This window comes from Aulonocara stuartgranti (genome assembly GCF_965226115.1).
Source record: "Aulonocara stuartgranti genome assembly, chromosome: 17".
In the NCBI taxonomy this organism is placed as follows: domain Eukaryota; kingdom Metazoa; phylum Chordata; class Actinopteri; order Cichliformes; family Cichlidae; genus Aulonocara; species Aulonocara stuartgranti.
In genome coordinates this window covers 30261986-30289600 of record NC_138953.1, presented here as the reverse complement: position 1 = coordinate 30289600, position 27615 = coordinate 30261986, and the positions used below count along the sequence as shown (strand labels likewise).

Genomic DNA, 27615 nt, shown 5'->3' with positions numbered 1-27615 from the left:
CACTGATCTATCTGTCTGTATCTGTCTCTTTGTCTGTATCTGTCTGTCTGTTTACGAATCAGTCTTGTGATTTGTCTCTGAATATTTCCAACAATTCCTTATCTTTAGTGTCTGTCTTTGGCTCTCTTTCTCTCTCTGTTACACTTACTGTCACTGTACTTCTTCTGCTCACTCCCCACCCCCACCCCCACTCTTTCAATGGTGCAATGGTGCCCACTGTGGTCCAATTGTGGTATTTACATGCAGTACAGAATTGTGATTTTCCACTCCTCAGAAGGATGTGCCACTTTTAGCATATCTGGCAGTGGAGTTTGGGATAATGCATGTTATCGGTTACTTGTCAACAAGCTTTTATCCCAGAATTACATAAAAATAGAAGTGACTAGTCATTTTTCCAAACTTTGATTTATTTGCAACACAAAGCAAGTGACTAGTGCAAATAATGAATGCAAATCAGATCAGTAATATGTTGAAAAGTAACGCACCGTGCAACATCTGTTATCCCAAACTGCAGCAGGATGTGTGGAGAATGGCAAGTTCTTTGTGGGAGCACACTGTGTGTTCTTTGTGGGATTAACATAAAGAATTAATGGCTTCTTGGAAAAATACAAGTGGCAAAGCAGATTCAGAGGTCAGAGAGGCTGATGCCGTGTTTCTTTGGGTCACATTTCATTGTTACAGTGACGAAAGATGTAGCACAGCTCTCCTCTGGTTACACGTTGCGTGTAGTCAGGTTTGTTTTGTGCATACTGGCCAGTCAGATAATGGTGAACTGGAGATTTTCTCCTTAATTTTGCATAACTAGTTTTGTCATTAGGATTGCTAATGAGCCGATATCCTTGCTTTCACCCGATTCAGCTGTCATTTGTGGTGTAAATTGTGGATATTTATTCCTTAGCTTGGCCGTTAGCTGCTGTGTTGTGTGCATCGTGCTGTACAAAAACTCTGATGTTGCCTTTGTTTTTCTGCCTTTTTGTTCTGGAGAACGAGCAGGAACAGCATAAATAAATAAATCTGTATTAGAATAGCACTCTGCTAGATGGCTGAATATTTTATCGCAGACTTATTTCCTGTGGATGACAGAAACCTTAGCTAACCTTACCTAATAAAGCAGCAAAAATTCAAATAATTGAATGCGTAAATGTCTGGAGATGCAAAATACTAGAGGCTCTGTAAATAAAAAGAGACCTAGAAGATCACAGTACACAGATGGTGTAGATATGGAGATTTACCACACAGGTAAATAGTGTTTCTACATGGCTGTCACTGCACTGGGCAGTAATAACTTTATCCTCTGGAATATCATCCTTGGATTTTCTTTCTCCAGGTGGCCAGTTTATCTGTGACAAACAATTAGCCTGTCTGCATGATTTATTGAAACAGGAATCAGCCCACAGGCTCGGATTTTTGTATTGTATCTACCGTGAGTTGTTAACAGTGATTTATGAGAGTGCTTACCTCCATCGATGGAAGACTCTCCGTCCCAGTCTCAGATATTAGATTTTTAGTCTATAGCAGTGCAGAATAAATGCAGAAGATTTACTTCAGAGGTCCCAAAAGTGTTTAAAAGCCTGTTTGTCAAATGTCAGCGCATGGCTAGATTTACCTGTAATTGGACGCTTTCTTTGTTGTGATTATGGTGGCGGTGTGGTGAGGTCAAAGAAACAGCGTTAAGGTGTATCAGATGCTTGTAAACATGAATGAAGCGGATTCAATCAGAAATGTCAAGGGATTTTTCCATGAAGTCATACACGTAAGCATGACTGCCCGATTCTCTCCCAGATCTCTTGTGTCAGTTGATTTTGATGGGATTTTGTAGGACGCAAGTTTCCATTTATTAACTCTGTATGTGTGTGTGTGTGTGTGTGTGTGTGTGTGTGCGTATGTGTGTGCCTTTTATTCATATTAACACTCATATGTGTGGGTGGAAATATGGATACAAATGTTACTTGTATGTCTGTGTGCATATGCATGTTTTCATGATCATTTATGCGCGTGCGTGTGTATATGTGTGTGTGCGTGTGCGTTTGCTTCATTTCCCTATCTATCTGCATGTGTTCCCATGCGTCCTGTGTTTTTTTTTTCTAACAAAAAAAAAACACCAAACCCCACCAAAAGGGACTGCAGAACTCTGAAGAGAACGCCAGGATCTCCATCACCTTCTTCCGGCTGTTCCGCGTGATGAGGCTGGTGAAGCTGCTGTCTCGCGGGGAAGGGATTCGGACCCTGCTGTGGACCTTCATCAAATCCTTCCAAGTGAGGGGAGAACCGGACACAACATGCTAGAATAGGGGGGTTGGGTTTACACAGGGAGAAGTGGCTCTCTTTGTCCTTCCTTTCAGAGCTCTATTTGCTTTCACTTAAGTTCTGTTTTTTAAGAGATTTTACAAGACATTTTAATTTTAACCACACATTTAAAGTCTGTAAATTAAATTTAAAAATTATTTTCAGTTCTGAGATGCATGCAGCTATAAATGCCCTTGTTCTTGTGTAAATCCAGCCTGGTAGAGTCTCACAAGCTACCTTTCCTTGCCTCGCCTTGTCCCTCCTCATCCCCACCTCTTACTTGCGTAGAAGGTCAGGTAGATGCTATTTTTAAAAAAAAAAGAGGGATGGTGTGAGGTAATGGAGAGGATGTTTGGGAGTCTAACTACAGAAGCAGATTATGAAGTTTGAAAACAGGAAAAAAAATCCATACCTTAACGAGAAATCTTTTCTTCGTCTTTCCACTTCTCCTCTTTTCTTTCTTCTTCTTCTTCTTCTTCTTCTTCTTCTTCTTCTATTTATTACCGTCAAACACCCTGCGCCCTACTACTAACCCCTGAGAGCTCACCATTCCCCGTAGGCGAGTTAAGCCGTAGACAAGTTTTGTTTAACGAAGCACTCCACCAAAAAAGTGAAATCATTTGATAGAGAGTTGTGGGGACATTAAAATCATCTGTTCTCTCTCTTGCGTTAGCTGAGACGGGCCACTTCATGTTGTACTACTGCTGCCTGTTTGAACCACAGGCTTAAAAATCAGCAGTGGTTGTGAATATCATTTTGAGCTATGCATTAATATTTTGTGCGCTTATAGAATTTATTTAATTTATGAGCAGGCTTTAACTTTTTCATTTATTCATCATGACTTGGCCCTGCCCTTCTATACACAGGAGTAATATTAGCCAGGAGCACAGTCCTGCACTTTTGCTAATGCGTCTTAATATAGAAAAACAATGTTCTGCCCTTGTTTGGTGCATGTGCTGTATGTTGGGACTGATCTCCTGGCTAAGTCCAGAGAACAGATTGTATTTTGCTGAGGTTTTTCACTCTGAAGTCAGATGATTTGTCCTGGATTGTTTTTGGTGTTGTGCCACACAAGACTGCAGATCCATTCACTTTCACAAGTTTGAAAAAAGAAAAAAAAAAAGAAAAGAAAAAAATAGATTGTGACTTTGAAGATTAATTGGACGAGTGAGATTTGAATGAAAATGAATGGACTCCAGCTCTGGTGTAGGATAAGCCTGCAGAAAACTTGCCACTGATGCATCTCTCCTCTCTTCAGGCTCTGCCCTACGTAGCTCTGCTTATAGTGATGCTGTTCTTCATATACGCCGTCATTGGCATGCAGGTAAGCTGTCAGGTTGTTATCCCCTTGTTTCCCTCCCACTGTTATCTTCTCTCACCTTCTCTCCTTTAGCAAGCCTCCGTCCTGTGTCTGTCCCCCTGGAGTCTTGTCACTCAGAGTTCCTGTTTGGTCAAGTTGTTATTTTGCTCTCCCATTATCTTCCTCTCTCTGTTGCTCTTTAGTTACTGTTTGTCTTTGTCTCTCTGCTTCCTCTCTGTTTCACCTGGAAGCTGTTGTATTGTTTGTTTCACTGACGATGAGTAGGAGACACTTTGGTTTGATTTGCTGGGGGATGTCTGGCCACTAAATGTGACCGACTTTCACTTGTCAATGCTGACATCATATGCTGTGTGCTGTGACTACACCCTCCCCTCCTATACAGATGTTTGGTAAGATAGCTCTGCGGGACCACATGCAAATCAACAGGAACAACAATTTCCAGACATTCCCTCAGGCGGTGCTGCTGCTCTTCAGGTAAGGGTGATTAATTTGGGCATTTGCTCTTTTTTACTCCCTCATCGTCTTTGTTATTCCACTTTTCTCCTAATCTGTATACTTTGTTTGTGTAACTGCTCTGGCATTAAAAACTGCCAAATCAAACATGCTAGTCTATATGGGAGCAGCCAAAAACAGCTTGATGTTGATTTACGACAAACGCCCTGAAGGTTTTCTTCCTCTTTTCTGCTTGGTTGTGATGATGGTAAGATTCCATGAAGGGGGACAAAAACCACAGAACCTGAAAGGATGGAATCACACATAATTTACTAGCATTACACCAAGTTTATTCTCCTCAAGTTCAAAAAATGTCTATCCTTTCTTATTCTGGATACACCCCTACATGGCACTGAGTCTCCATTAAGAATGACAGTATACTTGGACACTTGATAAGCAGAGGAACTCAAAACTGAATGGATAAAAATCATATATATATATACAGTGGGGCAAAAAAGTATTTAGTCAGCCACCGATTGTGCAAGTTCCCCCACTTAAAATGATGACAGAGGTCAGTAATTTGCACCAGAGGTACACTTCAACTGAGAGAGACAGAATGTGAAAAAAAAATCCATGAATCCACATGGTAGGATTTGTAAAGAATTTATTCGTAAATTAGGGTGGAAAATAAGTATTTGGTCACCTCAAACAAGGAAAATCTCTGGCTCTCACAGACCTGTAACGTCTTCTGTAAGAAGCTTTTCTGTCCCCCACTCGTTACCTGTATGAATGGCACCTGTTTGAACTCATCATCTGTATAAAGGACACCTGTCCACAGCCTCAAACAGTCAGACTCCAAACTCCGCCATGGCCAAGACCAAAGAGCTTTCGAAGGACACCAGGAAAAGTATTGTAGACCTGCACCAGACTGGGAAGAGTGAATCTACAATAAGCAAGCAGCTTGGTGTGAAAAAATCAACTGTGGGAGCAATCATCAGAAAATGGAAGACATACAAGACCACTGATAATCTCCCTCGATCTGGGGCTCCACGCAAGATCTCATCCCGTGGGGTCAAAATGATCATGAGAACGGTGGGCAAAGATCCCAGAACCACACGGGGGGACCTGGTGAATGACCTGCAGAGAGCTGGGACCAAAGTAACAAAGGTCACCATCAGTAACACACTACAACGGCAGGGAATCAAATCCCGCAGTGCCAGACGTGTTCCGCTGCTGAAGCCAGTGCATGTCCAGGCCCGTCTGAAGTTTGCCAGAGAGCACATGGATGATACAGCAGAGGATTGGGAGAATGTCATGTGGTCAGATGAAACCAAAGTAGAACTTTTTGGTATAAACTCAACTCGTCGTGTTCGGAGGAAGAAGAATACTGAGTTGCATCCCAAGAACACCATACCTACTGTGAAGCATGGGGGTGGAAACATCATGCTATGGGGCTGTTTTTCTGCCAAGGGGACAGGACGACTGATCCGTGTTAAGGACAGAATGAATGGGGCCATGTATCATGAGATTTTGAGCCAAAACCTCCTTCCATCAGTGAGAACTTTGAAGATGAAATGAGGCTGGGTCTTCCAACATGACAATGATCCAAAACACACCGCCCAGGCAACAAAGGAGTGGCTCCGTAAGAAGCATTTGAAAGTCCTGGAGTGGCCTAGCCAGTCTCCAGACCTCAACCCCATAGAAAATCTGTGGCGGGAGTTGAAAGTCCGTGTTGCTCGGCGACAGCCCCAAAACATCCCTGCTCTCGAGAAGATCTGCATGGAGGAATGGGCCAAAATACCAGCTACTGTGTGTGCAAACCTGGTAAAGACCTATAGTAAACGTTTGACCTCTGTTATTGCCAACAAAGGTTATGTTACAAAGTATTGAGTTGTATTTTTGTTATTGACCAAATACTTATTTTCCACCCTGATTTACCAATAAATTCTTTACAAATCCTACCATGTGGATTCATGGATTTTTTTTTTTTCACATTCTGTCTCTCACAGTTGAAGTGTACCTCTGGTGCAAATTACTGACCTCTGTCATCATTTTAAGTGGGGGAACTTGCACAATCGGTGGCTGACTAAATACTTTTTTGCCCCACTATATATATATATATATATATATATATATATATATATATATATATATAAAGTGCTTATACATAGTCATATTTTATATGCTCAGATGTAATAAGAACAAAGTCTAACATCTGCGTCTCTCTCTTTTTGTCTTTGTAATAATGTGCATGTGTGTGCTTCACTCCATGCTTTTATGCGCGAATGCATACATGCGCACATGCATGCATTTCAATATGTGTGTATGTGTGCCTCTTTGTTTCTGTTGTGTGTCTTTCTCACAACCGCATGCACGCCGGCATTTGCGTCGGCGTCCATGCATATTTGGTTGGTTGTGTGCATGCGTCTGTCTATCAGATGTGCAACAGGTGAGGCGTGGCAGGAGATCATGCTGGCGTGTTCACCCAAACAGCCGTGTGAGAAAGGATCAACCAATGAAAGCAGCTCGTCCAACGAGGACTGTGGCAGCCAGTTTGCCATCATTTATTTTGTCAGCTTCTACATGCTCTGTGCCTTCCTGGTGAGTACAGGCACACATCTAATTTTAATTAGTAAAAGGAGAGTATTTCATGTGACTGTCATAACCACAAATAGCAAATTAACATATTTCAAAATGTGCCAGAAAGATGACTTTGAAATTGTGTGTTACATTTAATAGACTGTAGAGAAATGTAGTACATGTTGATTGAACTGGCAGGTCTATAATTGTTTAGAGTGGTACGATAGAAACTTATGGATTTCTGATTTTCCCCAGATCATCAACTTGTTTGTGGCCGTCATCATGGACAACTTTGACTACCTGACGCGTGACTGGTCGATCCTGGGGCCACATCATCTTGACGAGTTCAAGAGGATCTGGGCTGAATATGACCCAGAAGCTAAGTAAGTTTACAAAGCTATATTTGCCACTTTTCATCTGTTTCAAACATATATTCATGCATTTATTTTGGCTGTGTATTTTTACTGCTTATAGTTTAGTAGACAGGGAAGCTTTCTGCTCAAAACTGCTCAATTTATTTCTTTAATTAAATCCTTAGTTATGTTCAAGTAGTTGAAATAATCTGTCCGTGCATCCTGTTTCTACTGCAAAAACACTCCCTGGAGTACTCTCTATCCGTGGTTGAGAATCACTAGTGTAGAGCGTCTCTAAAATTCAACATCTATGCTGGTTTTTAGGGGGAGAATAAAACATCTTGATGTGGTGACTCTGCTCAGAAGAATCCAGCCTCCCCTCGGGTTTGGAAAGCTCTGTCCACACAGGGTGGCTTGCAAGGTAAACACACTTGCATGGCCACACAAATTCCTAAACAAGGCTGCAGAGTTATCAAAAATATACATAACAGCTCAAGTACCATCACTGCATGAGTTAAAAAAAATCCTCATGTTGTGTTGTATTAGAGTGGTGACATATGCACAGCTAATAACGCCTTGCACAATGACTCAAAACACATACTGACAACAAATCGTACCTGGGAAAATATCTCAAAAAAATCTCTCTAACGAAAGATTAGCGTCCTTAGAGTTGAACTGCTGTCTGCGTATTTTTAACAAACTGTCAGCTGCCAGTATCTGTTGGCAGCTGTTAGGGCAATTCACTGTGTTAAAAAGGTGCGTGTGTTTTTCATCTCACGTAGCGTCTGGTGTCGATGAACATGCCTCTGAACAGCGACGGAACAGTGATGTTCAACGCCACACTGTTTGCCCTGGTCAGAACCGCACTCAGGATAAAGACAGAAGGTAAAAAACACGTATGGGGGCAATCACTAGCACACAACTGTAAAGGTCACACATGTACGCACCAGTGGGCACATCATCATACTTGATAGCACAATGTGAAATTGCATGTTTTCTTATTTTGCCCCACTTTTTTTAAAACCTATTTTATAGAGGGGTTGTAATGTAATTTCCAACTATGGAAATTCTAGTTTGAATCTATAATGTGTACTTCATACTGTGCTTTGTGTGTGCAGGGAACTTGGAGCAGGCCAATGAGGAACTGAGGGCAATAGTGAAGAAGATATGGAAGAGAACCAGTATGAAGCTCTTGGATCAAGTAGTGCCCCCTGCTGGTGGTATGTACACCCTGCAGCACAGTTTCTTATGCACAAATATTTAAGAAGTGAATGTTTCCAATAGACATTACTGTCACCTTACTGTGGTCAAAACCTTGGTTGCATCACTTGCAGTGGAGTTTCTGAAAAATCTTGCAGCATGTTAATTTTAAGCATTAATCTTTTTTAATGATGTTGTTGTTTTTTTGTTTCTGCAGATGACGAGGTAACAGTCGGGAAATTCTACGCCACCTTCCTCATCCAGGAATATTTCCGCAAGTTTAAGAAAAGGAAAGAACAAGGGCTGGTGGCCAAGGTGCCCCCCAAAACCGCACTCTCTCTGCAGGTATACAGACAAGTTTTGTCCACAGTAGAGCTAAACATTACAGAAGTAGATTTCTGACATTCGAAATTTGCTCCTGGGTTACAACATGATATGTAAGCAACACTGCTGTGTCTGTGTGTAGGCGGGCCTGCGGACATTGCACGACATCGGTCCGGAGATTAGGAGAGCCATCTCCGGAGACCTAAATGTGGAGGAGGAGCTGGATAAAGGTGTAAAGGAGCCTGTGTCAGCGGCGTCTGAGGACGATATCTTCAGGGTAAAGGTTGGATACACACACCTTCACTCACTCTCCAGAGAGAGAGAAAAAGAAAGAGAGAGAGAGATGATCAACGCCAGCTTGAAGCCGTATTGCATCATGCACATAAACATGCATTCTTGCATGTGCTTAGTCAAGAAGACATAATAAAAAAAGCCTCATGTTCCACCACATAGCTTGGCTACAAAATGCTACACTCACTGAACTATATTTATGGATTTTGGGGGGATGTGTGGGGTCCAATGAAAATAAGTTTTTAATAAACACAGCAGTATTTTACACACTATAATCACTAAACAAATATTCAGCGCTGCAACTGTAAGGATTACATACTTACACATACACACAGCTCCTTCTACAGTAAGAGGGTGAGTTATGCTATCGACCTTTCATTTTCGCCACCATTATAACATTCATATGCTGTTTTGTTTAGTTTTTTTTGCTGCTGTATTTGCATTGTGTACCAAAAATAGACAGCCTGTGCCTAGCTAAAATGAAGGTTAATAGAAAATAAAACTCCAGTGTCCAGTTTATTTAATTTTATCAGTCTGCTTTCATTTACTAAAAATGTTCTGAAGTTTTTTGCCTTTTGATAAAAGCTTTTTGCTTTGCATTCCCATCATTGCTGCAAGCAGTGTTTTGAATTATGGATGTTGGGGTGTGGTGCTGTACATTATTAAGATATTCTTTAACTTAACCTTTCCATTTCTCTTCTCAACTTTTTGTGTTCCTCCATCTCAACCGTCTCCGCCCACACCACAGCGCACAGGAGGGTTGTTTGGCAACCATGTCAACTACTACAACCAGAGCGATGGCCGTGGGTCCTTCCCGCAGTCTTTCACTACCCAGCGTCCCTTGCACATCAGCCAAAAAGGGTCACCTTGTGAAGGCGAGAGCCCGTCTCATGAGAAGCTCATGGATTCAACTACTTTCACCCCTTCCTCTTACTCCTCATCAGACTCTAACGCCAACATCAACAATGCCAACAACACTGGCATGGCCGGGGTGGCAACCCAGGGCATCAGTCGATTCCCGAGCCCATCTATAAGCACTGTGGATGGGCACACGGGGCAGCCACTCACCCCCATTCTGCTGCCAAGATCTGCATGGTGCTTTCCTCCAAAGAGGTGAGTGCAGGCTCAACAGCAGCTTCCATTTACACCTTGTTTTGAACTTTTCTGCTTCTTTCCTACTTTATGTGCTCCTTGATTGTGTTGTGAATAATTTGCTTTCCTCTTCCATAGCCCAGGCATTAGTACAAATATTTAACTGCCTTGTTTTAACATAATTAACAAAAAAGATGTCCATATAGACATAAATAATTCAGCTGTTTATTTCTTTTTACTACCTGCTTTCTTTCCCTGTCTTTTGTTTCTGGTGGCGAGCAGGACGTGTTTTTATGACAGCCTCATGCGGTATGTTGCCAGGGGACAGAGAGAGAGAGAAAGAGAGAGAGTGTGTGTGTGTGTCTGTAATCTCATAATGGCATATAAAATAACATAGCTGTCAGGGTGCTATAGTAACACTTGTTGCTATGCACACAGTGCTTTATTTTGCAATAGCAAAAAGCAGGCTACATGCTGTTACTATAAAAATCAGCTACCAAAGCTGTAGATAGACTGTTTGGTTCAATGGGGCCAAACGTTTCCTATCAAGGCTTCTCTGAATGCTGGTTTTTTTTTTTTTTTGGGGGGGGGGTGTAATATGACAGATCTGGGTTAGACACTGTATAGAAACATACAAACATCTGAAAGCTTATACTTATTTGCTAATTTTAATGCAAATGTGGAAATGTGTGCTCTACGCTCACTGCCACTTTAATAGGTACACTTTGCTAGTACCAGGTTGGACCCAGTTTTGTTTTCAAACTGCCTTTTGACACGATGGCGTCACGCAGCTGTTGTAGATTTCTTGGCTGCACATCCATGATGTGAATCTTGCCTTTCATCACATCCTAAAGGTGCTCTACTGGACTCAGACCCTTTCTTGGATGTCTGCTGCTGTGATGGTTGGACTGAGATCTGGTGGCTTTGGAGGCCATTTGTGTGCATAGAACTCACTGTCAAGAAATTAGTTTGGGATTATATGAGTTTCATGACATGATGGACTGATTCTTATATAGCTGTATTTGAGTACTCAGTGTTTCATGCAACATTCTTCATTTACCAGTTCAGGATCATTCATTAAAGACTTTTTTCTACACCAAAGTGCTTTTTGTTTAAGATTTACAGACATTATTACTCCAATGGATGCATCAGGAGCACATTGGGGTTCATTATCTTGCCCTTAGAATACTTGTATGAGATCTAGACTAGAGCAGCCAGTGATCAAACAACCAAACCTTCCTATTAGTAGATGACCTGCTCAACTGAGGTACAGCCACCCCAAATAATGTGCAGCCATCAGAAGGTGGGCACACTGTGGACATAAAGGGATGGACATAGTTAGCAGCAATACTCAGGCTGGCCGTAGTGTTAAAACGATGATCAGTTGGTGCAAAGCATCACTATCCACCTGTACTATTGATGCAGGTTGAATCCATCCTGTCATTTTTTTTAGGACAAATTCCGAGTCCACTATCTGATTGTCACAGCAGTATTTTTCAAAGATCATTTTTCATCATGAGCTTGAGCTTGTGTAAAATGTCGCCTTATTTTCCTGTTTTTAGCTAACAGGAATGGCACTTTCTTTAGTCTTTTGCTGCTGTAGCACAAGGTTCAGTGTTGTTGCATTTAGAAATGCTGTACTGCTGCCTTCCTATCAGCTCAAAGCAGTCTGGCAATAACACTCTGATAGATATCTGCATTAATGAGCTCATAAACAGGTTTACCTGTCAAAGTGGCCGGTGACTGTATATTCATGAAATTTGGTTTATATGTTTTGAAAGTTGTGCTTTAATTGCTCCATGTCAAGTTAAAATATATTACCAAACTTTGCATTTATTTTGATTTTAGTGGCTTAATTACTTTCGACTAGCATCCCTCTCTGAACGACTTCACATATTAAGTCACTGTATTTGTAAGGCTTTAAAAACAGCAGTCAGTTAATATGTATATCATTGCCTTGATTTATTTTGCCCACTTGTTGGGATGTTGAGCCAGCTTTACACTTTAGTTACGATAACTGATTGTGTGTGCTGGCATGTATGTCCGCAGTTTTTCCCATTCAGTAGGCCTACTTGGACAGTAATGAATCTAAAATAATACACTTGAGTACAAGCAAAGCAAAGTATAAGCTTTCTGATGGACTGGATTTAATCAGTTCAGTAACAGGTTAAGATCCACCAAGGCTTAGCCAAAATCATCAAGTTAGGTCGTTGTTCTAACCCAGAGTTTGCCGTGGAACCGTTAGCTGATTAAAGGGACATCTGGCATTTTTAGTTTTTTTTGTTTGATTGTTTTTTTCCCACATGATTTGTTTTTCTTCACCACACTGTTGTTTGGGGAGGTTTATGTGCTGCTTAACAAAAATTAAATTAAAAATTCTGGGACTTGAAACTGAAACTTGGCATCATATTACGCCTCTTAATTCGAAACTCTGGGAAACTGAAGTGCTGTTGCTTGGAAGTAAAAACACATCTGGTGAAGAAGAAGAGAATAAAAATTAAATGCCAGAATGTCTCCTTAAAGCTTGAGTATTGGGTATGAAATACAGTTGTGGTTAAAAGTTTACATACATTCATTGTAGGCATGAATGTTGTGGTCATTTGGACCATTTAGTGATTTCTTTGAACTGTGTTTTTTTCCCCATGAGGAATGGTTTTACTGCATACATTTTTAATGATTTAAAAAAAACTGAATTGCATGCACAAGTTTAAATTTATTTTGAATTGTCTCTAATCCACACAGGGTCAAAACTACACATACATGCTCAAGCATATAAATGCACCCCCTCTAATATTTGGTTAAATATCCTGTGGAAAGTTCCACCTGAACCAGATGATTTGGTAGCCCTCAACAAGCTTCCAGGATCATTCTGGCTAGATATTTGACTACTCTTAGCAGAATTGACAGAGTTCGTTTAAATTGGTTGGTTGAAGTTGAGTCTTTGGGAAGGCAGAAGCTTAATGGCAGCCTGCTTTATCCATTCTAAAACCTGCTGTCATCTGTTTTTGGGGTCATTTTTTGGATCATAGCTTCATCTTTACTTCACTTCACTGATGTCAAATGTCTCAGTCTTTGTTCCGTCTGAACATAAAACATTTCTCCAGAAGTCATTTGGCTTGTCCATGTGGGACTCAATATATACATGCGTTAACTTAAATATTTTAATAGGTGGTTCTGAAGGTTCTACGATCTCTTTTAACTTTGATGTTTCACTACTTTGCCAAAGAAACTACTGGAAGACGAGTGTTAGTATCCACAATGAAGCATTTTAAATCCCAGTGGGCTGAGAAAATGCCAACCAAGAAATGAGCCTCTGCTCCAGAACCGACACCTTTAAGCTCGACTGATATTTGCAGCTGCCCACATGGGTGAGCCAAATGGCTGGTCTAGGTGGAACTTGCCAAGGGAATTTTAATGGAAAATTGGTGGGGTGTATCTATATATTTGAGCCCATGGGTATACTTTTGAACCTGTGTGGATTAGAAAAAATCCAGAATAAATATAGATCTTGTTTTTAAACTTATTAAAGATGTATGCTGTACAATTATTCCACCCTGGAAAAAGAACATCCCCAAATTACCATGGCATTCATGCCCATGATGAATGTAAATAAACTTCTCACCGCAACTGTGGATGTGACTGGGAAGAAGACATCTTTGAGACGCAAAGAGAATTATAACCTCCTCGCACCAGACAAGCACAAGTATATTATAAATTGGATTTGAATCTTAGTCTCCTGAGGGAAAGTCTCGTACCTAACCCATCGTACCACAGATTCTGACTCGCTACATGGTCTTGCTAGCTCTTTACGCTACTTTTACAATTCACTCGGTCTGGTCTGAACATATTTGTGATTAGCCTGTCAGAGCCCAGAGAAGGTGCATGAGTCTAGTTTCCTATCAGACAACTGTATGAAAGGTTGCTGTGGAAATTTCCTTCTGTCCAGTGACGCCAAAAACGCCAGCTCCAGCTTTTTTCTCTGATAAGCAGTGATTCGCAGAAAGCAATAGCCTCAGATTCTGGGACTTTACTGACCTTCAAATGATGATAGCAGCATAAAAAGTACTGTATTAAAATAGAGCTCCCTGAGAGCAACATTCCTTCAGAATATAGTCTCTTCTGTGTTTTTTAAAGATGTCTGAACTTCAGTCTTGCTATCAATTGCTATAATCCAGGTGTTGCCTTTTATTGCTATTCACCATTTTGCTTCAAGAAAATAGCTGCAATATCCACCCGCTTCTTTTCAGACTCTCCTCCTCCTTTGCCTTCCTACATGCAGTAGCTAAGCATCCATGGGTTTCTCCTTTCAGTTTTATTGCAAATAATTTTTAGTGTATTTACATGTACTTGTCTGTCTTCCTGTTTTTCCGTGTGTCGTGCGTCTTTATGTTCATTCTGTGTTTTTTGTTTGTTCGGCCGTTTGCTTGTTTGTCTGTAGCTCAGACTCGTGTGACAGTCATCTGCCAATCATCCGAAGAGGGGAGGGGTCAACAGAGGAGACATACGACGAGAGCTATGTTGAAGACAGGGTGTACCATGAGGATGACCACTCGCTCTCGTCTGACATGTAGCGTTTAAACACATATGCACTCAAAAACAGCAACGAAAAAAAAGCACATTTATTCCCCAAGCCTTTAATATTTCACAACTTTTTTTCTTTATTTTATGCACTTGTGTGCTCTTGTTAGGCTGGTGTATCACGATGAGACTTGTAAGCAGTTGACTCCCATGGAGGAAGCGGAGGAAGTCGACGACAGAAGAGGAGGAGGAGGGTGGCAGTCTCCCAGGAGGGTCTTCCTCTGTCCCACTTCTCTGGGTGAGAAGACCCACTTTTTAAAAAAATCTTGCGTATAAATTGCGCCTGCTGTCATTTACGCATCTTTACGTGCTGTGTTTTTGCATATTTGTGGCATTGATGTCAGGGCGGAGATCGTCCTTCCATCTGGAGTGTCTCCGGAGACAGTCGAGGCCAGACGTCTCTCAGAAGACGGCTGTACCTTTACATCTTGTACATCATCAGGTAGCCTCAGGACGCCTACATAATAGAGGCAAACACACAGAGTTACAGATGCACATAAAAAGATGTGCAAAGAAATCATAATCCTCCCGGCAGCTCCTCTCTAACTCTCTCCCTCTCCTCCTCCAGGCTCTGGCTGTAGCAGGGTTGAGTCCTCTGTTAAGACGGAGCCACTCACCGACCCTCTTCAGTCGGCTGTGCTCCACACCTCCAGCAAGTCCCACAGGTTAACCAAGAATTTTGAAGCACTTTCTGTCCTTGTCATATTAAATCAGTGAGAGAGTTCTAACTAATGTTTATACTTTCCTTAGCTCAATGCAGTGATGCCTCCTACCAGCGAGTTCCCTCTCTGAGGCTAGAGGGCTCCAACTCCCATGAAAAGCTCAATACCAGCTTGCCCTCTGTCAATTGTGGCCCATGGTAAGAAAATAAAGCTGCTCCAAAAACAGTTTAAGCACAAGTGACGTTTTTAAGGTTTAAAACAAATCACTTCCCCTCCTAGGTACAATGACAGTAATGGGAATAGCCCGGTGCCCAGTCCTAGCCCCACCCCTAGCATGCCAGCGTCCAGTCAAAGGGCACCGAGGCCGGTGTCGCTCACTGTGCCGTCGCTGTTGGGGAAAGACTCCAGCTCGCTGTGTCACGGCAGCGCAGGCAGTCTAGTGGAAGCAGTGAGTATGAGTTATATGTAGCTGTATCTGTGTATAGGATCATGAAGGATATTCTCTACCTGTTATTTAGCATATATTCAACACCACACTGTAACACGTGACACATTAAACCTTTCTCCTCTCTGTCCATCCCTCTTAATCTTTTCCCTGTCAAGGTCCTAATATCAGAGGGCTTGGGTCATTTTGCTCAGGACCCCTCGTTCATTGAGGCGACCAAAGCGGAGCTGGCTGATGCCTGCGACATGACCATCGAGGAGATGGAGCACGCCGCCAACAACATTCTCAACGGCACCTCGCCCACAAACGCCACATCCAGCACCTCCTCCACCTCTCAGCACAGCCCTAACGGCAACGTCCTCCCCTTCCACACAACAGCAGCAGCAGCATCAACGCACAGGGACCGAGTGGTCGGCTTGAGTCCTAGTGAAGGTGGGGGAGAAGCTACAGGAAGCAGAGGCTCCATACACGGTCCCTCCTCTATAGAGGAGCGGCAGGAGCTGCTAGCCAGAGAGAGAGAACCAGAAGAGGAGGAGGAAGAAGAGGAGGCAGGAGGGAGGGAAGAGGGGCACTACAGAGGCTCGCTTGTGATCGGAGGAGCACGACAGAGGAACAGCGGGCTGTTGGAGGACGAGGATATGGAGTGTGTGACAAGCTTATAGGAGTCAAGTTAATGGGTTCGATCGACGAACTGGCCCCTCTGACATCATCAGAGACTGATGCTTGTCAGGTGCTGCTTACAGCACCGCGGCTGGCTCTGTCTGTCCCCACCCTTCACATACACACACACACATACAAACACACTCTGTCGCTCTGGAGAGTGGCGGCCAGTGATGCAACCTTAAACACTTGGTTATGACTCTGTTAGTCTATGAGTTAGTATATGGATGGATGTTTGCTGTAAAAGCGATATACTCTACGAGCGTGTGCTTACGCACGTTTGTCAGTGTGATCTAGGATTTTTTTTCTATCTGTGCGCGCATGTGCGTGTGTTCTCCACACGTGTCTGAGTGTGTCTCTAAAGTGCCTCACAGTTTTATCATGTCCTCAGAGTGTTAAGCGCAGAAAAGTAGACACAAGCAAAAAAGAAAAGAGACAAAGGGAAGTATGACTGAATGAAGGTAGACAAGAAACAACACAGCCAGGAAGTCCTTTCTATGGTTCTCCTGCAGACAACATAGTGTGTTTAATGTTTTCATTTCCTACGCCTACTTTGTGTTGTTGTTGTTTGTCTGGCCGCCATGACACCAGGTAGGGGACAGCAGACCAGCTTTTGAAAGGGGTCAGTTTGGATTACAGTCTGACCACACCCACTTGAGGTCAAAGGTCAACTCCTCCTCTTTGGTTCACTGATGATGAAGCGCTGTATTGAGTAAAACAGGGATGAAAAAAAGCCCTGTTTGAAATCTCATTTCTCCTCCTCTTCCAAAGCTAAGGAACCATGGAGCACAGCCCTGCCAGCCTGGAGGTGGGATTGAGGTGACACACCACCTCCAGCCAATGGGGGGGAAGGATTTGAGGGATGGTCCAACAGCCCCAATAAGGCTGCAATAGGGATGGGGGGCCCAGGCAGAGGAAGACACTCTCTGGCCAACAGGAAGCTAGCCAGCTCGTTTTATTTTTATTCCACCGCTGGTCAGGAAAACTCCAGCGAGAGACAAACTTGAATCGTCTGTCAACGTGATCTGGCTCCGCCTCCTCCACCGGGTTTCCTCGTTTGGCCACACCCACTCGCTGCCCCGAACAGGAGCACTGGGTGGCTAAGCAGAGACAGCGAGCCCCCCCTTTCTGCCTCATACCTCGCCGTTCCTCACTCCTTCCTCCCTCCTCTTTGGTTACTTCACCATCCCTCTCCCTCCATCGCTGAGTCTTTTTGCTTTGTCAGCCCTCGGGGAGGCGTGCGTTTGTCGAACGGGGCAACAAAGATGGCGGGGTGCGCGGGAGAACGGGAGTGAGCGATTGAAATGAAAAACAGACTCTGACGTCAATCAAAGACACTTCCTTCTCCAGGACCCTCCTCTTCCTCTCAGCGTGGAATCCTACTGGATTTGCTGCCACACACGATTTCTACAGACCACGCCCACTATGTATTTAACAGTTCAATATTGTGCAAAACTGGCTAGCCATGACTATTTTTGTTTTATATTCATGATGTTATTGGTTTAATTTATCCTTGATTTGTTTGCACAATCGGGGTGCTGGTCTTATAAATGTATTTTTGCTCGGTTTATTTTAGGAGAATTTTAAGAGGTTTTAAGTAACGAAGCAGGGCGTAGTGTTTGTGTGCGAGTGCATAACTATATTTGTGCGTGCGGATGTGTGTCTGCGTTTTAGTACAGGATGTATGAATGCGTGAGATAGAGTGTGTATCTTTAAAAAAAATTGGGGAGGGGGGGGGGGTCTTTCTCTCTATCAGTATGCACCTTTTACAGATTGTATCTATTTATTTATTTATTTTTTTCCCAGAAGAGAAAAAATGTGTGCGTGCGTGTGTGTGTGTGTGTTTGAGTGATTTACTTGTGTATTCTAAAAGCTGATTTTAAGCCTAGACAGTAAATTAAGGTAGCATTACAAGTATGGTCTTGTTTGTTTGTATGTACGTGAGGGTGTGTGTGGGTATGTGCGTGTATGTGTGATAATGGGCCTCTTTAACACAGGGTTACCATGGACAGGCATGCTTCCAAAGCTTTGTGATTTCATTAGCAAGATTTTTACTTTTTAGCCAAGCTGCAGACTCAGAAGCTGCTCTGTCTTCAACAACTAGTTTTTGCATAACTTTTCTTTATTTCCCCACTCAGAGGTACTTAACTGTAAGGTCTCCAGCAAGGTCAGAGTGAATTATAGATCTTTCAGGCATTGCAGTTTTTCCAGACGGTAAGAAGCCTTTTGGCAAGTTGCTGTTTTTCTTAATCATGGCGGTTGTTGCTCTGAATTTTAGAAGTCCCCTTATTCATAGCGGCACAGTGACAACTCGTAAAGGAACTCAGAGTGGGGGTGGTACCCCGCGTATCACACATTACACGACCATTTGAGTTTAAACTCCAAATTAACTTTTAGGGCTGGTGTACAGATGCTGCAAGACTTCTGAATCACACATCTTTATATGAGGCTCGTATCATAAAATGTATTTTTTTATCAGGGATGGTTTCAGAGATAAAACCGACTTCCTGTTTGTGATATTTATGATTTACTGGTAAAGACAGTTTTGCTGAAAAAATTAGCATACAAGCAGGAAATTTTACTGATAATTATAAGATGATGATAATTGTTTGGTTAATGTGATAAATTATTAGATAGAAATCACAAAGCTTACATTTTGGATGGAAATTGTATCCTAAGCTACTTTTTTTCTTTATAAGTAGCCTGAAATTTTTTGATGGATCGTTCTCTTTTTTAACTCAACCCTTGGGTATAGTTTGAATACACTGAAAGTACGACCACTGCAAGGTATTTCATTCAAGCCTCAGCATTTTACACAGGGCACAGGTCTCACTTCGGTACTGTACCGTCTCCAAAAGCATTCCTGACATCAAAATCACCTCATTGGTACCAACTGCCACATGTATTATTATTATCATTATTATTATTTCTACAATTTAATAGTATTTAAAAGTGAAATCGATAAATATGCAGAATGTGTGCAGGTAAGAAATAAAAGGGGAACAGATTCATGAAATTCAGTCTTAAAAATTTCAGAATCAGAGAAACTTTATTAATCCAAGAGGGAAATTGAGTCCCAGAAGGACGAAGATGAAGCTTATTATCAGTTTTATTTTCCAAAAACTAAGCATCTTCCACCTACACTGTAAGACCCTTAAATACAGGTGGTCAATGGCCTAGCAGATGGATTCTCAAATAGGGAGAAATCTAATTGGTGTTAACAGCACTTTCAAAATGCAAAGTACACCAGGAGAATACCAAAAGTCACCAAACAGTGCATCTTCATGTTTTAGTTATGACATTAATGAGTCATTTTAAACCTAAATCACAAGTTTCTCTAGTTAATTCCAAGAAAAATTCGAATACACTGCAAAAGCTTTTGCCATTTCAAGTCATCAGCGATGTTGAACGACCACCTAGAGACACTCGTATGTCTTAACTTATGGCCATTCGTTTCTCTTTAATTTACCATTAAGGACTTACTGTCGAGCTCTAATTCCTTCATGTTAAGCAGAGCAGCTTTGTGGCAGGGAAGGGAGGTATGCATGGACACACTGCCATACACTGCGTCCTGTGCCAGTACCAGACTTCTGACATTATTATGCAAACTAAATGTGAATGTTGAGTATGTTCTAGTGGCAGTGATGATGTTGTTTTGTGGTTATGACACTGCAAACTCTGAAAAAGTCTGTTTTGTCAAAAGGAATTAACCCTCCTAACTTATGCCCCCCAAAAAATCATTTGCCTTCATAAAAATACTGTCAACATTTCTTTGAATTATTGTAAAAGCACCTCTTAAAAAATAATAATTTGCTGGCATAAGCTGACAGGACCGTTTGGTGGCTAGTTTTGCTATAAGCTGCAGATCTGGGTAAAGTCAAGAATGTTAATACCTGAAAAGTAGCACCAATCTTTGTTCAGTTCATCAAGCTGAAGTTTAGTTAGCCCTGAGTTTAAAAGTCAATGGTTCTAGCTGTTCTGCTGCAGTGGAGCCATCAGCTTTTTACTATGACTATTTTATCAGCTAGTATATCAACAGCCATGAATGTGGAAACCAGTAATGAGTGACAGTATTGGATAGGAACATTTCCACAAGATTGCATAACATATTATAAACAGTCCAGGACCATCTCCAGCTGATAAATAATGAATTAATGTACTTAGACTACATTCACTTTACTTTTGTGTTCCTTATAAATTTTAGCCTATACATAAATACACAAAGCAACCCTGCAAATCAGAAGTACCACCCAGGCTTGGTGAGTGTGATTTCAGAATTAAGAGAGCTGTGGTGCCCCCGTGTGGAGTGGAGCAGCATTGCCATTTTTATGTCCCACATAGAATAGCACGAGATGTTGTGTTGCAGCGTAACGGTATGAGTGGGTGTAATCCTGCAACCCACAAGATATGCAAAAACAATGCAATAACTATGACTGTATACAAGGATCCTGAAGTAAATATGTTTGTGAAAGTGAAGAAAAAAAACAACAACACAGTATCATGAAGCTGTATTATTTTCTGTTTGTTATGTTTTTAAGTCACCTTGGTGGTTTCCATGCCAGAAAACCTAACATACTTGAAATCAGGTACATTGCAGTGAGGTATAGTGCAGATGTATTTATTTTTCATTCTCGTCGCAGGGTGTAGGTCGAGCATGTTCTTTTTTGTTGTTGTTTTTTTTTGACGCAGTGACCTGAAGGTCAGTGTTTTCCTCGTGAATTAACAAGCAGTCAGTGGAGACGCAACAAAAGCGACTGACCATATTTCCCCAGGTTCCCACTTTCTGACTGTATCTTTTTATGTTGCTTATTTCCCCTTTTTGTTTTTTTTAAGAATTAAGCTTGTTGGGTGTAAACATTGCATGAGGTTCACGTGTTGACATTTGAGCGTTCCGGGTTTTGCAGTTGTTTTGTTTGATTCAGGTTAAATATGACTATTTAGTGTACATAAAATGATTAAAAGCAGTATTTCTTCTTCAGAACTGACTGGACAGCAGTTGAAGAGTCCACGGAAGGGGATTTTGCATATCTTGTGTCTTATGTGCTTTTAGTTTATTTTCCTGATGCATAACCCTGAGGAGGACAGTGAGATGAAATTTAAGAACAGATAAATGATCAAGTTTAATATTTTTCCTCTTGCATTCAGTAAATAAGGCTTTGTGTTGCCATATTACTTTTAAATTGATTACTGGGACAGACTTTGATTTAAATCCAGGTTGAGGACAGATAGGCAGGAGTTACACAGCATATATTCAAATGTTTCTACTCTATAGGATGATATTCTAACATTTTTACTATTCAGTGCCAGTCACAAATAATTTACTAGGCTTTTATCATGCTGCAGGTCATATAAACACTCATCATTATGAGTAAAATTGCATTCTATATTGGTCAAATGTTTGTGTTTCAGCTCAAATGGAAAATAATCTTATACAAAACCTGCAAACAAATCTACTATAAAGACTGGTGTGTAGCTGTGCTGTAAACAGTCAGTGTGTAATATGATATTGGTACCAACCTGCAGTGAGGGCCCCTTTGAACAGAGCTGACTGATTATCAGGAAAAGCTCAGGTATAATCATTTGCTTTGATAGGGACCTAATATGCTTTTTCATATTTCTGTCAGCTATATACTGTTACGATATCCTCATATTTAAAGCTTCAAATAGCGTATGTACGAGTATTCCGTGTGAGCCAAAAGCTCAAACTTCTGACTGATCTAAATATTTTTTTTCAGATGTTGGCTCTACATAAATATACATATGCATAAATTATCCCAAAATGGTCATTTCGGGCACATATCTTTGACTATGAGCACAAAAGCTCTGCCCGCCTGTGCTTCGAACCTTAGAAATTTGCCTTAAAGGAAGTTGAAACATCTAAAGTTGCTTGTTTCAACTCATTTCACTTGTATTTATATAGTGCTTAATCACAGCAGCAGCCACATCAAAGAGTTGTATCTTCTAAAATGAAAGGTAAATGACCCCTGAGCAAGCACTTGGCGATAGTAGGAAGGAAAAACTCCCTTTTAACACGAAGAAACCTCAGATAATAAATGAACAGAGAGGCTGCACTAAAGCGCAGTGTAAAGTAAATAAGATTATTTTAAAACGTAAATCATGCTAAACTACTCTGGTAACATCTGAGAATAAGAAAAACAATATTAAGCAAGCATAATGGATCCCCTTTAGTCACGGCTCATTTCAGTTTGTGGTAAACGTGCACCAAACGTGCGTCTGTGAAGCTCTTATCATTTATTAGCCACATCTTCCACCTTGAATCCACTACGTGTGAGGGGGTCTTTTTGTATACTTGTGCTCTCTTTTCCCACATAGACAGATGACAGCGGGTTTAACAGGCTGATAAGCTGTAGCCGTCCTGGATCTCCACCTGCAGCCAGTTAAACTGTAAACAAAGCCCCTCTGCCACAAAAGGGTGCAGTTCAAATGGAAGTAATTTCCTCAAGTGAAAGCAGAGCTGGAGTGGGGAACGGCTTAGTCCCTGACAGATGGGTGACAATCTATTCAGCGGTCGACAATGGGAAGACGTGGGCGTTTGGCCTGAGAATGTTGAACGCAGAGATTATTTCATCATGTTTGGATTTCTGGAGGGTGATCTGACATGGTGGATTATACAATACATTTAAGTAATGTTTTATGTGCATAGGGATATAAAATATTGGTCCTATATAAATGATGATATCTTTTGTCTCACCACTAGCCAATGATTGTATATTTTTATATACCATATATAGCAAAATATTTATGAACGTATGATATTTAATCGCCAGAATGTTAGATTAAGGAACAGGAAGGACACTTCTATGTAGGCTTGCTGACTAGAAGTCAGTATGAATTCCCACTTTAATGTATTTTTTAAGCAAAAGGAAGCAGCAGGAAATAAGGAAGCACCGAAGAAGAAAACTGAACGTTTAAGCTATGGACGTTTATGGATGTTTCATAGTAAATCGTGGGGCTTTTCAACTTATTGCCCACATTCTGAGCTGTTGAGGAAGATTCGGAAAGGTTGCTTCACAATCAGCTACACCACAGGAAAGCAATCCATCGCCCCTGCTTGTGACTCCAAAATTAAAAGGCTCAAGACCCCAACTTTAAGCAGCAGACAGATCCAAATCCTGACATGCTTTTGCTCGTGTTTGTTTTTGTGTTTTGGCCAGAGGTCTGAAACGTCCTACCAGCAACCTGTACGTGCAGGTCAGAGTCTGGTTATTACTCCTACTGTAGCACTGAGAGACGTGTCTCTCTTCAAGTAGTCCTACATCAGCAAAACATATACACACTGTACATTTTTAACAGACCTAACCAAAAATGGCACCTACCAAGGACTAGATATCTTTATGGGGGGGAGGGTTTGAGCCGTTTAAATCGTGTAGCCTCTTTTCTTTTTCTTCTTTTACTTCCAAAAAAAGATATTGGAGGACTTGATCTACATGTGTGTGTAGAGTCATTTATTCATCTGCGTTGTTTGCAGAGTAGGAAGTCAAGTATTTTTGCGCCTGATGAACTAATTCGATAAGATCTTTTGTCTGCATTTACAGTAAAAGCTCCAGACTCCAGTGCAGCAATTTGACCGTTTATTTCAAAGAAAGCAAAATGAATTCAGGTTGGTTTTGCCATATTTATTCACCAACAATGTTATCTGCTGGATTTAGCCTGGAAATGCAAACATGGTCACTGCTTCATAAAATCTTGACACTGGGAAGCCACAAAAGGATGACAAGACTGATTTTTATCGTTACGGAGAAAAGCTGCTGTACATTGAGAAATTTTTAATCTGTTCAGTATTTTAAAAAAATGAAAATAAACTAACAAAAAAATAGCATTTTACACACTTTTTAGAAGTATTAGAGTTGTGTGTTTGTCCTTAACTTTGCCAGTTCGGAGAGTGTGAGGCTGGAGAGCAGAAGTCTTGTAATCTTTCCCCGTGTCGGTCACTCAGATCTCCTCACGTGGATCTACCATTGTTGCAGCAGATGCATATTATATTTTCTTGTAAATCAAAGCGTTTGTTGATCACTGTTTGATGCCGACAAAGATATTTTAAGATGACTATTTTGAATATAAATTGTATTTTATTTTCCAGGTACAATTAGAATAGCCAGCTGTCGTAGGAGTAGAATTAAAATCATCAAGAGAATCACCTCAGATGTTATTTTGACTTCGATGCTAATAAACGCTTTGGGAAAGAGGGCAGAAACGGAAAGCGGGAACATATTGTTACATGCAACTTTGTACTGCATGTCTTCTATTTTAGATATTAAATAATAGGAATATTATAGCTATATTATATGATATTAAATGACTGTTAGGGGCAGGTTGTTGCAGCTTGTGGGACGGATGAAAGAATCTGGTTTTATTTAAAGAAACATCCTTATCAAGTTTCAGGTGCAATGCTGTGAGTTTATTTATTTAAAAAAGAGAGAGAGAGAGACTGATTTTGTGTGAAGATTTACGTTCATCTGTTTGTTGCTCGTGCAAAGACGCGATCTTATGAAGAAACATCACAGGTCGGTAAGGAAATGCAGTGGGGCACAGGTGCATTTCATTCAGTCCTTGATGGACTAAATGCGATCAAGGACACGCAGCCTGTTTAAAACTACAAATTTGGGTTACATGATCATTACACGTATTTAATCTGTTGGGATCAATGAAATCAAAACATCTTCAAAGTAGAAGTGATTGATTTAGCTTTAAATAAGTGATCACTGCTGAATTTCATAGCCAGCTCTTTGCATGTTAAGCAGCACTCGCACATAGCAGCACCCAAACAGCTGATTTTAATCATTTTTTCCCCTCATAGCACGACGTTAAGTCATCAGATATTGGTGGCGACGTTTTTCCAGGGCTGCTAAGCTCTTAGCTGAACCTGATAGATGAAATTTGCTTGCCCAGTGGGTTTAGGAATAATGTATAGACTAGAATTCACTCATTGTATAGCGGCACCTACAACAGCACCTTTTATGTGAATATTTAGTATGACTGTTTTGTCAGGACCTCAAAGACCTTGTGTGTTATCCCGCATTCATTCCAAATCACAGAGAGCCCTGCCTGGCACTCAGTTTTGACACTAAGATTGAGTCTTTCCGTAGCAGCAAACGCGACTCTCTTTGGGATATTACTTCAGAGGTGTGGCAGCAGCTTTACAATGCAGACTTGACTGTCAGCGGTTCTGGTTTTGGAACAGCTTTCACCTCATTAAAACCACGAATGTCTCCGCCTGTATCTGCTTCTCCACTCTTCATTTTACAAACAAGAGCTATTTAACATTGCATCGCAGATGAGAATTATTTCTCCAATCACCCCGTGAATGTAGGATACAGTTATATGCTCTTACTCACACCTGAGGAGTCACTTTATATTTGTAGATTTTCCTTCTACGTAGCCATTAATGGAAGAGAGATGTTCTGACCAGCACAGACATAAAAGGCCTCAGTTGAGTTAGAAACATAGAGGTCTTGTATCTGTTTGTGCGTGTGCAGATGCAGCTTTAAATAGATGAGTGGGCCCATTTGAGAGCATCATGAGTGTTTTCTTCCATTACTGATGATGCAGGAGCATCTCTTTAAGCAAAGAAGGCACTTCCCTGCTTTTGGCCAGCTTGATTTAGTGGCAAGAGAATCGCAGCTCTACGTACAGCACAGTCTTTATCTTCTTTCTGTTCCTCATTTATATATCAGGGCTATGCTGCTCTGTATGATCTTACGTGTACGTCACTACTCATGCAAAGTGTTAAAGGGCCATTAACAGGACTGAGCTGTTTTTCTTCTTCTTCTCTGTCAGAGAGACGTCTGTTGTCAATCCTTGAGTTTATTTTTTTGGAGAGAGGTGATCACACAAAGACCAATTCCTTGTAATATTAGTAGTGACGCTACTGTTAAATGTAGTATTTAATAACAGCACTATTTACGATCAGAAAAATGAACTAGAGTGTGTTATTGTGCTTGGTAGCTTTGGAGACAGATGGCCATTTTTTTTCTTTTCTTTTCTTTTTTTTGTAACTGAATTCTTTAACGTAAGCCACTCCCCCTCGACTGTGCGAGGAATTTCATTTGTTCTGAGGTTGCTAAGTGACATGATCTCACGATTGACACAACCTTTTTATTTTTTCTTCCTCTCGTTCTGCTTTTTTTTCTAAAAGAGAGATCTTGATTTTTTTTCTCCTTCATTTCATTTTAGATTTTAGAAAGGGAAAGAATACAAATGAAATAAATCAGAATATTAATTCAATCACTTTTTCTACTCCTATTTTCAATAAAAAGTGAAAGAAAAAACCAAACAAAAAGTTGATTTGTAAATAAGTAATGTACAGTTTGTATCTGTAACTTGTCAGTCTGTCATTGGTGACAGAGTCTGTCTTGCTTATAACGCACGCTACAAGTAAATAAAAAAGGAAAAAGTATATTTAGACTGTATGGTCCCTTGAAAGCAAGTTTTAAATTAATATCTGATGTATATTCCTGTAACATTGCATTTTTATCTGAGGAATGATGTTATTAAAAAATTGCAAATAAATTGCATTTCCTACAGTGGTGTGTGTTTTTCACAGGTCTCTATCCTCACATGTTCCTCAATAGACTAACTCTGACATGACCTAAGTGCCGTGAATGCAATACGGTAAAACTATCAAAGGTCCTGAAAAGCTATTGTATGGACCAGCTATTTCACAAAGAACAAGAGGGTCTCATACAAAACAAAACACTACTGAGTTCCTTCTAAGAACTGTGTGGGCTTTTGCTCTCTAAACATGTCCAACTTTGGAAGAAAATGTGTTCACTCTAAGTTTCCAGATGCCTACGTTTGTAAAGGACTCTGTGGATCAGTCCTGGCTCCTTCCAAAGTTTGAATGCAGAAGGTGTCATTGAGGGAGAGGTGGTGTGCCTGATTTGCAGAAACTTTAAGGTGAATGCTGGGAGGACATTTCCTGGCTTCTTCATTGTAACAAATAAATGTTAATCACTTCACCTGGCAGCAGTGAGGTGATCCCGCACAGTAAGACAATGCCAAAGAAACAACTGAAACTTGAAATGACACTCAGGCGCTAACGGATGTGTAGATTGCACCGGTTTTCTCTGACGTTTCGGGTTGTGTCCTACAGAGTTTTTGTTCCCCTGCTGAAAAAAAACACCTTCCACAAGTCAGAATTTAAAGTTGTTGAAACTTTGTTCAAGTGAATACATCTAAATTTTGAGAAAACCCCCAAATTTTAAGATAATTACATTTTTGACAAGAATGCCAAAAAAAATTCAGTGGCACAAGAACATTCATAGGATTCAGCTCAAAGGGAAGGCTGCAGGTTTCTTAAACAGGGATGAAGTTAGAATAGTTTTACAGAGAGCTGAAAAGTGAAAGTGTAGCATATTTAACCAGCACTCC

The 27615-nt window shown here is 41.0% G+C and overlaps 1 protein-coding gene across 17 annotated transcripts in view; it reads left to right on the top strand.

Moving 5' to 3' along the window:
* cacna1c (calcium channel, voltage-dependent, L type, alpha 1C subunit) overlaps positions 1–26768 on the top strand; it is a 218366-nt gene extending 191598 nt beyond the window's left edge. For 12 of the 17 annotated variants that reach the window (XM_082510506.1, XM_082510512.1, XM_082510507.1 and 9 more), the window contains 18 exons: positions 2119–2256; positions 3545–3610; positions 3990–4081; positions 6478–6640; positions 6875–7002; positions 7297–7393; positions 7755–7857; positions 8091–8192; positions 8390–8517; positions 8639–8779; positions 9536–9900; positions 14318–14446; positions 14568–14695; positions 14802–14899; positions 15026–15122; positions 15208–15316; positions 15399–15567; positions 15723–26768. In XM_082510506.1, the coding sequence (XP_082366632.1) occupies positions 2119–2256; positions 3545–3610; positions 3990–4081; positions 6478–6640; positions 6875–7002; positions 7297–7393; positions 7755–7857; positions 8091–8192; positions 8390–8517; positions 8639–8779; positions 9536–9900; positions 14318–14446; positions 14568–14695; positions 14802–14899; positions 15026–15122; positions 15208–15316; positions 15399–15567; positions 15723–16226 (2757 nt within the window). In that variant the 3' untranslated portion in view covers positions 16227–26768. Of the gene's footprint in view, positions 1–2118; positions 2257–3544; positions 3611–3989; positions 4082–6477; positions 6641–6874; positions 7003–7296; positions 7394–7754; positions 7858–8090; positions 8193–8389; positions 8518–8638; positions 8780–9535; positions 9901–14317; positions 14447–14567; positions 14696–14801; positions 14900–15025; positions 15123–15207; positions 15317–15398; positions 15568–15722 lie in introns of those variants that run through there. The other 5 variants (XM_082510505.1, XM_082510513.1, XM_082510499.1 and 2 more) reach the window with 2 other exon arrangements.
* The last annotated feature ends 847 nt before the right edge of the window (positions 26769–27615 follow it).